Source organism: Camelus ferus, chromosome 6 (genome assembly GCF_009834535.1).
Source record: "Camelus ferus isolate YT-003-E chromosome 6, BCGSAC_Cfer_1.0, whole genome shotgun sequence".
Classification (NCBI taxonomy): domain Eukaryota; kingdom Metazoa; phylum Chordata; class Mammalia; order Artiodactyla; family Camelidae; genus Camelus; species Camelus ferus.
The window spans coordinates 84,770,700-84,787,188 of record NC_045701.1 but is presented as its reverse complement, the minus strand read 5'-3'; the positions used below and the strand labels follow the sequence as shown (position 1 = coordinate 84,787,188).

At 35.7% G+C, this 16,489-nt stretch overlaps 1 protein-coding gene across 1 annotated transcript in view; it reads right to left on the bottom strand.

Annotated features, from left to right (window-relative positions):
- Nucleotides 1-16,489, bottom strand: part of PPP4R4 (protein phosphatase 4 regulatory subunit 4) — an 89,113-nt gene that overhangs the window by 5,474 nt on the left and 67,150 nt on the right. The window contains 9 exon segments of the mRNA XM_032482559.1: nt 2,190-2,260; nt 3,364-3,457; nt 3,753-3,836; nt 4,271-4,340; nt 7,271-7,345; nt 7,444-7,485; nt 9,651-9,795; nt 14,317-14,464; nt 15,940-16,045. Of these exon segments, the coding sequence (XP_032338450.1) occupies nt 2,190-2,260; nt 3,364-3,457; nt 3,753-3,836; nt 4,271-4,340; nt 7,271-7,345; nt 7,444-7,485; nt 9,651-9,795; nt 14,317-14,464; nt 15,940-16,045 (835 nt within the window).

Below are 16,489 nucleotides of genomic sequence, written 5' to 3'. Positions count from 1 at the left end.
GACTGCTGATGTCTCAGGATGCCACCCAGGACACCACGTTACACTTACTTGTTGGGTCTCCTTTTTTTTTTTTAATTTTGTTGGGGGAGGTAGTTATGTTTACTTATTTATTTATTTCCAGTGGAAGTGCTAGGGATTGAACCCAGGACCTCGTGTATGCTAAGCATGCACTTTACCACCTGAGCTATAACCTCCCCTTTGGGCTCTCCTTGGTTGGGTCAGTTTCTTAGCCTTTCTTTGCTTTTGATGACCTTAAAAGTTTTGAGAGGTACTGGTCAAATATTTTGTAGACTGTGCCTTTATTGGAATTTGTCTGAAGCTTTTCTCACAATTAGACTAGGGTTACAGGTTTGAGGGAGGATGACTGAGATAAAGTAGCATTTTCACCACATCGTATCAAGGGTACACGCAATGACATATTTTTATCTCATTTTATGTATTTTATTTTATCGTTTTATGACAGATCACTAGAAATGGGATTTTTGGGGGGGTCATAGAATATTTTTAAAAACTAGGATCCTTGATGAACTCTACCAAACTGCTTTCAAAAGGGTTCCACTGATTTTCATACTCACTAACAATGGATACACTGCAATTTGTTTCCCTGGATCCTTACTGGGATTCTCTTTACATCTCCCCCAGTCTGTGGTGCCCACAGAGCTTCGGGATGCTGTAACTGATGACAACTGGTTCTTGTTAAGTAAAAAGTAATCCATTTGACCGTCCAAGCTGTGACTTTGACCTTCCTTTTGTTTTATTTAACACTACTCTCCCTACACCCACTCCATGCTTCTGCCAAACCAGCCTGCTGTTGTTGCCTTAAGACACAACAGCCAAACAGTTTTGTTTAGGACAGGTCCCCTGCCTGGGACACATGGGATGGTATTCTACACCCACCTCTGTCTGACAAAATCCTAGTGTACCTTAAGGTTCATCTCAAATGACAATCCTCTTGAAGCCCATCTTAAGTCCCACGAGTAAATAAAATCTCTTCTCTATGTAAACACCTAATACATTCATTAAGAGACATTTTGCTACCATTTTCTCTTTCTAGATCAGATGTGTAATTACATTGCGACTTTTCCCTCAGACTGTAACTCATTAAGTAATAAATAATAATAAGTGTATTTTTCTAATCAAAAATCTAGGCGATATTTCATTCAACTTATTCCCTCCCCAAAATAAAACTGAAACTTTAACATAGAATATTTTTCAAATAATTTAATAAATGATTTACCCTTAAAGACACGCTTTAATTTGAGACTTTGGATGGTAAGTTGTACCTCGTTTTACTGCACTTCACTTTACTGCAGGTGAAACAGACAATGCGTCTTTTACAAAGTGAAGGTCGTGCCAACACTGCATAAAGCAGGTCTACTGGCGCCATTTTTCCAGCAGCACTTGCTCACTTCCTATTTTCGTCTCACATTTTGATAATTCTCACAACATTTCAAGCTCTTTCACTATTACTATACTTCCAGTGATCTGTGATCAGGGATCTTTGATGTTACTATTGGAAATGTTTGGGGGCACCGTGATCCACACCCCTGTAAGACGGCAAACTTAATAGATACAGGGTGTGTGTTCTGACTGCTCCACTTACCGGCTGCCCCCCACCCTCTCCCTGTCCTCGAGCCTCCCTGTTCCCTGAGACACTGCAGTACCACGGCCGTTCCTCATCATCACACACTGTCTGGGCTGCTTTCACACTACAACACCAGGGCTGAGTAACTGTCACAGAAACCAATTTGGCCAAGAAACCCAAAATATTTACCACGTGGTCCTTGACAGAGAAGTGTGCTGAAACCTGGTATAAACTTTCAGATATGTGATATTGTGATTGTTTAGCTGCCAATGGTTCACAGTGAAGCCCTACTGTTTTTAATGTCCTTAAAAATGATTGCAAAAACTCTCAGTCTATGTCTTAGCAGGGCCTCAGACTATGGTAAAACCTGGCCTATCATTTTGCCCTTTTTCTCTTTTAAAAGTATTGAACTCTGACTCTGGACACAGTGAAATCAAAATAGTACAGTGAAGCATTTTCTTAATTGTTAGGGAAAAGTTTAATTTCTTTGGTATTTGATAAAGATAAATTTAGGGGAAACTGTACCTAAAAATAAATAGGTCATTTAAAAAGTCATATTTTACAAAATTTAACAATTTTTTGAAGAGCTCAGATTGATACTTACCAGTCAGTGAAATCACAGAAGTCTTTCCTAACCCTGAGACGGAAGGTGTGTATGTTGCTGTAGAACTTTTACTAGAAAAGAACATAATTTAGTTTAAATTACAAGAAAATGCTTCCTTCAATCCCAGCCACTTAGCATTGGCCTTTTCTAACCTTTTTTCAATGCCTTCCTCTGCATCTTATGAAACATGCTTGCTACTTTATTTCTCAATTATTTTTGGTATTCCATGTCACAACAATTACTTTGTCTTTAACTTGGAAGTATTTTCTTAAACTTTTGCTGCCTCAGAAAAAGTTTTTCTTTTGATGCTCAACCAAAACGGGTAATATTGGTAATAATGGATAAAATCTTCCTGGATGTAACTCATCTTTAGTTCTAATCTCTTTTGTCCATCTCAAGATCACCCTACTGGCTAAGAACCCTAGACAGATCTATTGATAATGTCAAAAAGTATAGTGAAAATTTAGAATAAGTTTTTTCAATCTTTTATAAAAAGATAAAAATAAGAAAAGAAAAACATTTTTTCTATAACACATTATTTTTTCTTGACAAATAGCTTCAAAGACATTTACATTTCCTTAAAATTACTTTGGCTGTCGACTGCCCCGCAGCTGTTACATACTGTATGTGTACAATAAATATAAAAGTCATGGTCATTTAACTTATGCTGATTCTCCCCTAATCTTAACTGTTTACAATTTTGTCTGCTGGGCCAGAAGGAAACTAGACATTCATCTATTTTCAGGAGAATTCTGTTGTGACCACTTTACCATAGAAACAGGCCAGTGGCTTCTTTACAGACAGCAACAATACTAACAGGAAATGGATGTCCGCATCCATTTCGTACATGAGGCGTGTCCCTACCCATTTAGAAGCTGTGCGGCATACGTGATGCAGTACCACCTTCCCCATAAAACAACGCGCAGATTCCACGATGTTGTTACACACATCATGGCAGTGGGCTTCCTAGAATTCCACGATACCTATTCTTATGAAAATTGGTAGACTAATCTTTTTAAATATGAAATCTTTACAGAAGATAACATACAAATTACTGATCTATTAAAAAACTCAAAATTAATCCTGATTTTATTTAATATAAACATTTCACATAAAGATGTATGACTGTAAAATATAATTAAGTCAAAATATGCCAATAGCTGACAGATCATACCTAGCACACTTGTCTAAGTTGCCGTATTTTGCATGAAAAGCTTGATTATTAAAAGACTGGCTTCGAATCAATTTGGACTTCTTGATTTCTTTGCCTAGAGAAACAAGCAGAAAGAAAATGCAACTGTTTAGTTCATCAGTTCATCCTTAGCTGCCCCAACCCCATTTCCTCTCCAACTCCCACAACCTTCAGTAAAACACAGATGGGTCGATGGGTCCAGCTTCCTTTCCTTAGTTTGAGCTGACTGGAGTGTCTCTTACCTCTTACTGCCCATTAAGAACTACCAAAACAACTAACAGTAAAAGGCAAATGTTGCTTTCCAATAATATACCTCATTTCATGGAGTGACTTTCCTGGAATTATTGTTTATAAAAGAAGAAGTTTCTTACTTGTGGATGAGGTGGCAGACGAGGGTCCAGGAACAGCAACGGGGATGCTCTTGGGCAGAGTCGTTGGAGTTTTGGTGTCTCTACCTAAAACAAACTCTGTTTTAGATGCTGTAATTTCCTCTGAGTTCTCATTAATCTCCATATATACACAAGACAACACAGAGTAGATGGATCACTATCCCTAGCTAAGCAGCACTCTTTCCCAAGTATTCTAACTTTATATATTTAAGTATTTCAGTCTTAGTTATTCAGTGATCAATTTCCCAATCTGATTGCTGTTATCAGTTCAAGCTTTCCTTTGAAGGATCTGAACTCCCACACAGACCCCCACCATTTATTCATGTATATCTAAATCTCTATCACAGCAGGCAGCCAATTTTTGAAAACAATTTTTGATAAATGAAAGAAAGTGAAGCAATTTTCCATATAAGATTAAAAACTCAGCATGGCCTTTCAGAATGCCAGGATGCAACATCCATTGTGTGACTTGATGGTGAAGACACAGGAAAACTACTTACGTTTCTTTTCAAAGGCTTTATCGCTCATGGGCCTTCCATCACTTTGTTGCTTCTCTTTTTCTAATTGTTCCTATTATTAAAACAGTATCTTAGCATTAAAGGTTAGCATAAATAGACTTAGAAAACTGTTCTAATGAGAAATTACTCTAAGCTTTAGAGATAGAGACACAACTCACAAAAACGCCTAACAGAAATCATCTTTCTCCCACAGTAGCATCTAAAGAAGTCACATTTCTTTTATATTTGTGTTTTTTTAAACATCTACAGAACTGTGTCCTTGGGGGATGTCAGGCTAAAATAATGAGTGCAGTATCCTTGCCGTGATGAGCCTTTAATTGCTAGAAGGTATTTACTAACTCTCATCAGCAAAACATGTTACAATTGGCCCTTTCCATTTCTGACTGGTAAATGGCAAAATAATATCTTTCTTTTAAAAGACTGAGAGAAGAAGTGATCTTTTAGATATTTTTAAAATGTTTTATTGAAGAGTAACGCATGCAGAGAAAGTGCACAAAGTGTACAGCTCAATGAATTTTCCCAAAATGAACACATTTATATAATCAGCTCCCAGACCAAGAAACAAAATGTTAGCAAAACTCAGGAGTTCTTTATTGCAACAGAATAGGCAAGAAAAATCCATAAACATACCAAGCTCTGCGCAAACGTGGCATCTGACATGTACAGAGCACTGTGCTCAACAACTGGAGAACACACAGTCTTCTCAAGTGCACGTGTAAAATAAAGAAAAAGGCAGACAAAACAGACAAGATAAAAAAAAACTTCCACAAAGAATTGCACTACATAAGAAAGACAAAAATTCTAAAACTGAAAATAAAACATGCAAAAACTGAAAAATATCAGTAAGCAAGGTTAACAGCAGTGTTACCTGCTTACCTCTTCCTCTGCTACCTTGATCATATTAATCACAGTTGTCTTGAAGTCACTGTCTGCTAACTCTAATACTAGGGTCATCTGTGGGTCTTTTCCTATCGTCTGATTTTTGTCTTGGGTTTAGGTTATTAAGTCCTAAAATCTTTAGAGTCTGTATATTCTCTACAGCTTCTACCACTGGCAATCCTGAACTCTAATCTCTGTCTTAGACTGCTGAAATATAAATGCACTTTGCTTTTCAGAAGATTTCCACTTAAGTTTTTTATCTTGCAGCATCATTCTCTGCAGAGAAATAAGAAATATAAAAAAGAGATGGGAATTTTAAAACTGAAAAATATAGTGCTAGAAATCTAAAAAATCACTAGAGAGGCTCAGCAGCCAAATGGGGAGGGCAGGCAAAGAATTGGTGACAATGAAGATGGAACAACAGAAACAGAAATTATTCACTTTGAGTAGCAGAGCAGAGCCCAGGGGTCAGTAACGGGGTCAGAGCCTGGGAAGGAGGGAGATCTCCATGCCTTCCCTGAACCCAGCCTGGGTACAGGATGGATTGTGCCCATCACTTACAAATCCCTTGCCACCTCCTCCCTTCCTGCTGCCATGACCTCCTATTCTAGGAACTTTGGAAAGACCCACAGCCCCAGCCTGTTCCACTCCACTCCTAATACTGGGCTGAATTCATGCATCAGGTGACTGCCTATAAATGACACATATATATGGACAACTGATTTTTTTTTTAAAGATGCTAAGGCAATGGAGAAGAAAAGTTTTCAACAACTGGTGCTAAAATAATTGCTCATTCAGATGGAAAAAAATAAACATATATAAATATTAACTTGAAATGAATCATATACCCAAATGTAAAACCTAAAACTAAAATTCCTAGAAGAAAACATAGGAAAAAGTCTTTATAATTTTGGGATAGAAAATTATGGAACAAGGGAGCAGGAACTATGCTAAGAGAAAAAAAAATAAGTTGGATTTTATCAAAATTAAAAACTTCTGCTCTTCAAAAGACACTATTAAATAAATGAAAAGGTAAGCACAGACTCCAAGAAAATATTCAGAAAATGTGTATCTGACAAAGGAGTTATACACAGAGTTTATAAAGAACTCTTACAACTCAATAAGAAGAAGATAACCCACATTAAAATCTGAAAAGAGGCTTCATCAACTAAGATATAAGGGTGGCCAATACACAAAGGAAAAGACGCTCCACCTTGTTAAGCATCAGGGATGTGCAATTTGAAACCACGACGAAATACCATTACATGTTCCTCCATCAAGCATTCCAGAGGATGTGGGGTAACGGAGGCTCTCCACCACAGCTGATGGGAATGGAAAGTGGCACAACTACTTTGTAAAACAGTCTTTGTTTTTAAATTAAGTGCACTCTACCATTCCATCCAGCTATCCCATTCTTAGGTGACTTCCCCAAGAGAAATGAAAACATATGTCCGAAAACTTCTTCACTCATGTTCCCAAACTAGAAGAAACCCAGACGTCCACTAAGAGGTGGATAAACAAGCTGTGGTCTATCCATAACATGGACTACAACTCAGAAGTAAAAAAGAATGACCTACTGATATACACAACAACATGGATGAATCTCAGAATAATTACGCTGATGAAAAGAAGCATGACTCAAAAAAGTACTAATATATCATTCAGTTTGTACACATTCTAGAAAATGCAAACTAATTTATAGTGACAGAAACTAGATTAGTGGTTGCCACGGACTAAGAGTAAAAGATGTAGGCCACAAAGGGGCACGAGGAAATTTTTGAGGGAATGGCAGTGTTTGGTATTTTGTATGCTGCTGGTTTCGTGGATGTGTCCATATGTCAAAATTCACCAAACTGTACACTTTAAATATTTGCAGTTAATCATATGTCAATTATACTTCAATAAGGTAGTTTTTTAAAGGCTCTCAAATGTAGTTTTCCTTCCAGTTTATAAAACAACAAATTTCAAAAGATCAGGGCTCTTATTTAGTCATTTAGGTTAAAAAAAATGATGTAAAATTGAAAGAAGTTATTTATTAAGTTTAATAAAGCACAGTTAATACTGGCCAGAAAAGAGTACATGTGTGTTCGTGTGAAAACATACCATTTCCAAAAGAAGCAGCTCTTCTCTTTCTTTCTCTTGATCCAGCAAATCTTTTTCATAAAACTTTTTCTGAAACTAAGTTTAAAGTTTAAAATGAAATTGTGAAACATTAATGATGAGTTTCTGCCAATTTTTAAATATTCCTTTCAACAAGGTAATGAGAGTGTACTCACAGCATCCATAGACATTTCCATTCTGTCCAATTCTAACACAGTCTACAAAGAAAAGTTTTTAAATTATTCAAGAGTAATTAAATTAGATCAACTAATCATTTCTCAAAATCTTTTCCAGATGGAGGTTCAAAGAAGAGACTTCTGTACTATGTGAAAGGCTAATTTAGCAAGCCTCTAAATTGAGTTCTTCTCAATTCTATGATGGATTTTTAATCAACTTCTATATAGTAATGCCAGGATCCATTTAAACTTTTATGTTTTTAACCTTAAGAAAAGAAAGTCTAGAGGAATATTTTAAATATTAAACACATGCAATTTAACTAATTTCTAATAACTTCCCATGCCACTCTTCTAACTTTTCAGAAAAATAATTTTTGAATTAAAAAATCTTTTAGCTTAATATCTATATATGAAGCAAGCTATCATTTGGCTTAATATGCTTAGTTCCTTTCCAAAGAAACTTTTGATCATTATGACGTTCTAACCATTAGAAAAGACTTTGCTCTGAAAGCATTCTCTTAATTTAGTATTTGTCTCTCAGATTGGTCTGAGACAAATCATTTCAATCAAATGACACTCCAAGTAATCCAGGGTCCTGTCTCTGAAGGAGGACAGTACTCCTTTATGGGAGTAACTCTGGTGGCCAAAATAAAGTACATTTACTCATATGCCCAAAGGTATCTATTACAAACATAATATTTATTTAAAATTTTATTTTTATGCTGAAACTTATGAAAATGTTATAATGTATGCCATGAAATATCTCTTTTAAATGAAATTACTTTTCATCGTAAAAAACTGACTAGACTAAGCTATTCCATTTTTCTCCCAAAGCTTTGAATAGCTTCCTCAGAGGTTCCCAATATCTCAGTTTGAGAGACATTATACTATAGAATTTTCATGGGACAGATTGACTTCTTCATGTGTTATGTTCTTAGAATGACAACTGTACTCCAGAACAACCCACTGTAGGTTAATAATCCATTAATTTAACTATGTCATTTTTGTCCCTATTTATGAAGTCAGCTTGAATTATCTCTTCGGTTAATAAATTCTTTCTGAAAAGTAACTAGCTGTCTTATGTTTATTATTTTGAAGGTTAATTCCATTGCATACACTTCTGGAATTAAATGGTAAGGACAGACATATCTGGTAGAAACAAATGTATGCATACATGTTTTTAGATTTAGATGCATGTCCAGACTCTGGGTATTTCTGGTTATTTCAGCTAATGAAAGAGGAACTCACACTTCAGTAAAATAAAATATACTAATTAATGATAAGTTATGAAACTACTTTATTAAAAAAGTTCCTTAAGCAACATCTAGCAATGATCTCTAGGGAAAAAAAGAGAAAAAAAAATCAAAGTCTTCTCTTTTTATCTCACCATTGACACCAACTTATTTGACATTAATAAATTAAATTCTCTCACTAAAAATAAACGCTCAAAAACTATGTGTCCTGAAGTTCACAGTCAGATTCACAAAAGTAATGGCTTTAGTTTGACTTAATCTTATAATATCACATATTCAGACAAAATTTTTTGAAGACTATAAAGTATTTTAAGATTTGACTTCACTAACCTAAATTTTTACTGTTTTAGTTTTCCAACATTGCCAAACAGTTCATGTAAGATCACGTGCTAAAACAAAACAAACTAAAACCCACAATGTTCCTAACTGAAAAAGGAATGCACTCAGGGTGAGGGACCCGTATTCCAGCCAGGGCTCTGCCACTCACTAATGTGATCTAAAGCTGACACGTAACATTTCTAGGTCTAAAGCTTCTGCAAAGTCAAAACAGATCACTAAAGGCCCTTCCATCCCTTCCAGGGCTAAGTTTTTATCAAATGTGACTTTCCTGACTTTACCAACAAAGTTTCCCTGGATTATAAGCACTTATAAGTAGTCTGGTGAATGAAGTATTCACTACTGGCTGAACAGTATTTACCGAGTACCTAAAATGTGCTGAGCTCTCTCATAGAGCTCATATTACCAGTAATGAAGGTTTGTCTCGGTGCCCTTTAGCAGGAACTTCCATATCCAGCTGGAACACACATCAACCAAATCAGTGACTAATTCTTACTACTCTAGCAATGATATAAATATTTTAACACAGAGCTATCCTATCAAGCTAAAATAGTGAAGCTGTGATTAACATTATCTTAAGGCAAGAAAGGCAAACGTTGTGGCAAGAGTGATACTTACTCTCTTCACAATAGCCAGAACATCTTTATCTTTTTCTTGACAGAGGAGTTTTCTCACACACATTTCTAACTGTTGAAGGAGATGCTTATCTGCAGGGATCTTCAGAGTAGATTTCACTTTGGGCAACAAGTAGCAAAGTTTCATTCTATAAAAAATTAAGTGAATTTAATAACTAAGAATAATAGGTACATGAAATTGGAAAAAAAATCAAGCTTCGGATAGCCTGAGAGTTAATTTATTATGCAACAAATATCTATGGAGTGTCTGTATGAGTCAAGCATGCATTATTCTGGGTGTTGAGATGAGATACCACGGTGAAAACAACAAAATTCTCTGCTCTCCCGGAGATTACATTCTAGGATAGGGGTAGGAGAGAGGATAAACACAAGAGCAAAATGTCAAATAGTGGTTAAGTGCTGCGGAGAAAAACAAAGCAGGGGAAGAAGACGAAGAATAACCAGAGGAGGGGGATGACAAGTTTAAAACAGGCAGTCAGAGAGGGTTTCAGTGAAGGTTTCACTGAAAAGATGACACTGAAGCAAAGACTTAAACTGGGAACTAAGCCATATGAATGTCTAGAGAAGACCGTGACAGTAAGAGCAAATGCCCTATAGGGGGAGCTTGCCTTAGGAGCTGTGCCAAGGTAACAAACTGGCCAAAATTAGCAAACTGGCTAGAGTGGCTAGAACAGAGCGAAAGCGAGATTACCAGCAGACCTCAGAGTGGAAGTAGGAAGCCAGGTCATCCAGGGCCTTGCAAGCCAGGATTTGGAGACTGGTTTTTATTTTGAGTGCAGTGAGAAGCCCTGGGGGGTTCTGCACAGCAGAGTGAAATGATATGACTTAACATTTTGAAAATATCCTCTGGCTACTGTGTTGAGATGAGACTGTAGGTGGTCAAGGACAGAGGGGACAGAATAGGGGAGACTCTTCCAATAATTCAGCAAGATTTGATGGTGGCTTGAACCAGAGTGACAGCAGTTGATGTGGCAAGAATTGGTTTGATTCTGAATTACTTTACAAGCAGCAGGATGTGCTGAGGGATCGGAAGTGGGGTGGCAGAAAGGAAGTCAAGGTTTGGACCTGATCAAATGGCAAGATGAAATGGTTATTTACTGATACGGAGAAGACTGCAGAAGGAGCAAGTACAGATGAGGAAGGCGGGGATTTAACTGTACAGATAAAGTCTGTGGTGCCTACTAGACAGTCAGTGGAAATACCAGTGGGCAGTTGACTCAATGAGTCTTCTGTTCTGGGTGGACATCCATGCTAGAGACTTATAGCTATGAATCTTCAGCATACGGATGCTGGTTAGCCATGAGACTGGAGAGATCACCAAGGCAGGAGATGCAGTTTGGGAAGAGATAAGAGGAGAGCATCTGCGGCACCACCACAGTCTGCATTGGGTTGGTAAGGAAGCAATGAGTAGACTGCAGAATTCCAGAGAGGCGAGAGGACATCCCGGAAAGTGTTAAAAAAAAAAAAAATCAATCAAACAAAAAACCCCCCAAAAATGAAAAAACAACTTCCTAGGAAAAGGCAGCTCAGAAAAAGTTCTGCTTTGCTAAGCTAACATTCAACTGCTTTGCCAGGGCTGGTTTTAGACAGGGATGCCAGGTGGTGGTCTAATTTTTGGCTGCTGTATTCATTCATTCATTCATTCATTCATTCATCTGCGTGCTCTCCAGATACTACTTGTTTATTTCTATACCAAACCTTGAGACAAGTAAGTCCCATTTCTGGAGTACCCAGGATGATTTCTCAGATGAGCATTCAGTTGAGGATTCTTCACATACAACAAAATTTCCTTTTTTCCAAGCAAAAAAGCAAAAGAAGAACTTCTAGAATTTTCATCTCTGTACATAGCAATAATAGTCTCAAAGTCTCAAACTTACTCAGCACTCACCATGGATTCTGCTAAGCACGGCGATGCTCTGTCCAATTAAGGGGTCCCAATTACCCCAAAGAGAATTGTTTTCAATTCTAACAGCTGAAGAGAGGGCTCCTTTGAATACCAATAGTCTTTTTCTAGCCTTGGTATTGTCTAGACTCAGTGAATTTAAATGTTAAACATTCACTTAAGGAAAAACAAAAACAATCAACAGTCTATGCACACTTCATTCTTTATAACCCAAGGCAGATTTTGAAAACAAAACATTCAATAGAAGACATGGAAGCCTTAGTAGTAACTTATCTCTATGAGAATACTGACCCCAGGAGATTATGAAGATTCTGAGATTAGGGATCATGCTTTTTAGGTAAACTAAATTCTTTATGGACCTTATCTCAGGTTATTTATTCCTCAGTGCACCCTATGAATTAGATACCAAGGAAACTGATGCACAGAGAGGTTTTGTAACTTGCCCAGACACACAGCTAGTGCGAGCTGGAAACCAGCTCAGACAGTGTGGCTCCAGAAACTCTCCTCCCAACTTCCCACTCTCGCCTGTGAGGCTTTCAGTCTATCTGCGTATCTCTACAGTGCTAGGCAAAGGCTTTTGTATCCAGAAGCCAGTTAGTATATGGTGCTGCTGGACCCATTTGTTTGTCTGGCAGCTGCCCAAGCAGGAAACCAAGTGAGAACCAAGACAAATTGCTATACAACGATCTCTTACTCAAAAAACCACCAAAATTCATGGAGCAACACTCAATTCATCTCCATTTGGTTTTTGAATTGACAGGTTGCTTTCTCTTTGAGTCAACACTATGCCATTAGTCATGTTGACTCAAGTAGAGATGATTTCATTTCCTTTCAACTAATTTTTGTAACTGCTTGGTAAGTGATAATTCATCACATTGGAAGCTGTTTTTTTCTAGAATTAAAACGTCAATTTGCAAAAGGTTAACAGTGTGGTTGGATCCAATAGTTATTTATCAAGAAGTAAACGCTAAAGAATTATCAACTGGGTCTTTCAATTTACTTTAAATCACTTTAAATTTACTTTAAACCTCAAGTCAGGGAAACCTCAGCTGTCATTTATATAGCACAGGTAAGATGTACAAAATACTACACCCAATGCAGTTGTGCTTTCCACATTTTCTCACACTAATAATACAAAAGAAAACCAATCTCCAGATTTGTTTCCCTTAAATAATGCTCCCAGCATTCTTAAGCTGAACTTGTCAACATTTTTTGATAATTCTTCTTGGTATATTTTCTCTCAACAGCAACACTATCAGTCTATGCTTAATTGCCTGGCCAATTCTTCCCATTAAAAAGTATTAAATGGTTACATGTTGCCTATAATTCACTTCAGTTGTTCATAAAAGATGCACATATGTCACACAGCATGAAACTAGCATGAAGCATGGCTAGTATGGGAAAAGTCAGCAGGGAGCTCTGAAATTCTGCTCAGGAAGTCATGGCCAACTCACTTTGTGTCTCCTATGGAGCTGAGTTCCTCAAATTCAGAACAGAGACAGAGAACACAAATACAGAAATCTAATGGCTGATGGTTTAAAATTCTCTTCAATTCCCTATGAAATGCACAAATAACTCTTAAGAAACAGTTTGTGCAATGGAATATTACTCAGCCATTAAAAGTATGAAACAATGCCATTTGCAGAGCATGGATGGATCTAAAGATTATCATACTAAGTGAAGTAAAGCCAGACAGAAAGACAAAATATTATATGATATCACTTATATGTAGAATCTAAAAAATAGTACAAATGAATTTATTTACAAAACAGACTCACAGACATAGAAAACAAACTATGGTTACCAAACAGGAAGAGGGGAGGGATAAATTGAGAATATGGGATTAACAGATGCACACTACCATATATAAAATAGATAAACAAGAAGGATTTACTTTTAGCATATGGAACTATATTCAATATTTTGTAATAAACTACAATGGAAAAGAACTGAAAAAAGAATATGTATGTATATATATGTGTATGTATAACCAAATCGCTTTGCTGTACACCTGAAAGTAACACAATACTGTAAACCAACTATATCTCAACTAAAAAAAGAAACAGTATCTGTGTGCGCTAATGCCACTGAATTGCATAAAATGGGTAAAATGGTAAATTTTACATTTTGTATGTTTTACCATAATTTAAAAAAAATTAATGTATTTACTTAAGGAGAAAAAAATGCAAAATATGTTTATTTTTTTTTCAATTTCCAAGCAAGCCATTTTAAAGGACTGTTTCATCTAATTTCACAGTTAATTAATCAACTCCAATAACATTTACTGGATTTTGAAAATGTGAGACAGCTGAACAGAGGAAAAAGACAAGAAAAAGACTTCGAAGCAGTCCTACTTCTCTGGACAAATGGGCCCATAAAAATGGACAGATTTTCTCCAAACCAACTTTGAACTTTTTCCTCTAGTCTTAGAAGATAGATTAAATTAATCACATCTACTCAGTCTTCTCTTGGTGCCAATGTGTGTATCCCAGCGGCCGGAGCAGCCTTTCAGTCTGGTTTCGACTACCACTCTGTTAAACCCAATAAGCTAAAGACCTGAGACAGTGTTAAAAGATTATGCTTCCAAGTCCCACGAGGCTCAATTAAGACTACCAAGAATTTCAAAACAAGTATAAATTCTTTACTTAATTATTTTAATCAACTGAGAAAATGCTTTTGCATATATTCATTATAGTAGACACATTAAAAAAATTGTTTTAAATATTTTCTTGGATTGGTACCATACCTCACATTTGCTACTGGATCATGTGTCAGTTCAATAGCAGGTAGAAAGAAATATTTACAGAAAAATGATTTGGAAAAGATCTCTATAATAAATTCACAAGTATCCAAAAATCGAAGTCTATTCCAGTAACTTTTTCCTTGGCCCAATTCTAGAAAGAACAACAAAAAAATTATGAATTTAACTTTTCCTACATGAAATCATATGTAACAAAATCAAAGTCCAAGACAAATTTTTATACCCACAATTTGTTTAGCAAAAATAAGAGATGAGAGAAAAAATCATATTATATATGACCATATTTGTAGACCCCCAAATTAATAACTTAAAAAACAGAAAAATATTATTAAACATTGCATTTAGTTACATAAGCATTTATTAAATACTGAATGACTATATCTATTACTTTTTGATTACCCACTATGTGCTAAGTACTTTGTACATATTATCTCATTAAATCCTGAAAAGTAATCCAATTGGATGAGCACATATTTATCCCACCTAAAAGATAAGGGTACAGAGCTGGAAAGTGCAGAGCTAGAATTCTGAGTAAGTTCAAGATCTCTGAGCAGTCAAATTAATGGTTTCCTTCCTCTCGTTTCCTTAAAAATACTTTGAAGTAAAAGTCATATGTAAACACAGTATTACTGAAAATAATTCAGGTCATTACTTAAAGGATAATTTTTTCTCCCTTATTACATAAATATTTAAAAGCAAAACTCTTTTAATATTTAAAAACAAACAGAACCTCTATTCAAAATAAAACTTATTCTAAATGTGAGGTTCTACTACTGAAAAATGAAAATTTAATTAAAATAGAGTAAAAAAGAAAAAGATCAAAGTATACTGAGTATAATTTTTCTTAAATGGAATTTTATGAACTCTAATTTTTTGAAAAGTGGTGATCCATACTCAAAATGGTTAACTCTTAACAACCAGAAAATCCCATTACCTGCCTATGCTGGGTAACAGAGTTTAATAACCATTAAGACACCATGGTCAAAGCCAGAATACAGTAATTAACAAATTCACTAAGTATATATAGATGTGCACCACTATTTCTAAAATTAAAACTTTAATGAAAGGCTTTTGTCTTGATTTTAGTCAATAGCAAATTAAAATAAATTTGCATTTATTAACTGACAATTCCTAAGACATTATAAACCACCTAGGCTCATCAGATTCACATTTGTGTGTACTATCAAGTCTTTTCAAAGAAAACCCCCCCAACATTCTGTAATATTTATAATAGGAACATAAAACAAACTATTAGATTCATGGATATTCTACTTATATTTTAGTTTGAAATTCTATTCATCAGGGTAGAAAGCAGGCTTTCAACAATAAGTATAAATATTTTAATTTCTGTAGAAATTCAAGTATAGAAAGGCAGCCTAGAGTAATTATTACTTTCATTCATCACAGATCTGATTCTGTCAAAGATTTCTGAAACAAACCAAAAGAATTAGCTAACAAAACTCAAAATATTAACATACTCTAGATATTTACCAATGTCGGCCTAATTATTCACGGCAAAATAATACATAATGTATGTCATATCTAACTAAGTCCAACCAATTTGTTTACTTTCTATTTTTTTCAAAATAAGAGACAATGATTACTTACGTTCAATTAATTTTTGAATGACCTCGTGTCTCTGTTCTTGTTTACGATTATAACGTAGAAAAATGCACAGAGTTCGTGAAGCGGCCTTTTGGACAGGTAAGACATTCTTAAAGAAGTAAGAAAGACAATTAGCCCAGCCTAATAGTATATACTCTGAGTAATATGGCCCCACAAATCAATTTTAACTTACTGGTTAAAAGTAAAAGCAGTGCTTGTCTGCCTCTCAAATAACTGAGAAAGTGTCTTCCTAATTTAATGTTACTATCACTCAGGCAAATCAGCTAATCCATTGCATTGCAAAGTTAACGTAATTTGGCACAGTCATTTCCAAATCATCCAGGTTTGATTTATATTCAACTCTCATTTCCTTGCCACCCCAGCCACCCATTCTCTTACTCATCCTCTGGGCCTTGTCATTCAATTTATTCAACTAACATTTGCTAGAACATACCCTTTGTCAGATACATCACCAAAAATGGGCCACTTCTAAAATATAAACTCAGATCCCATGATCACGTACCCTTCAGATTCCTCTGGCTTACTTCTGCCT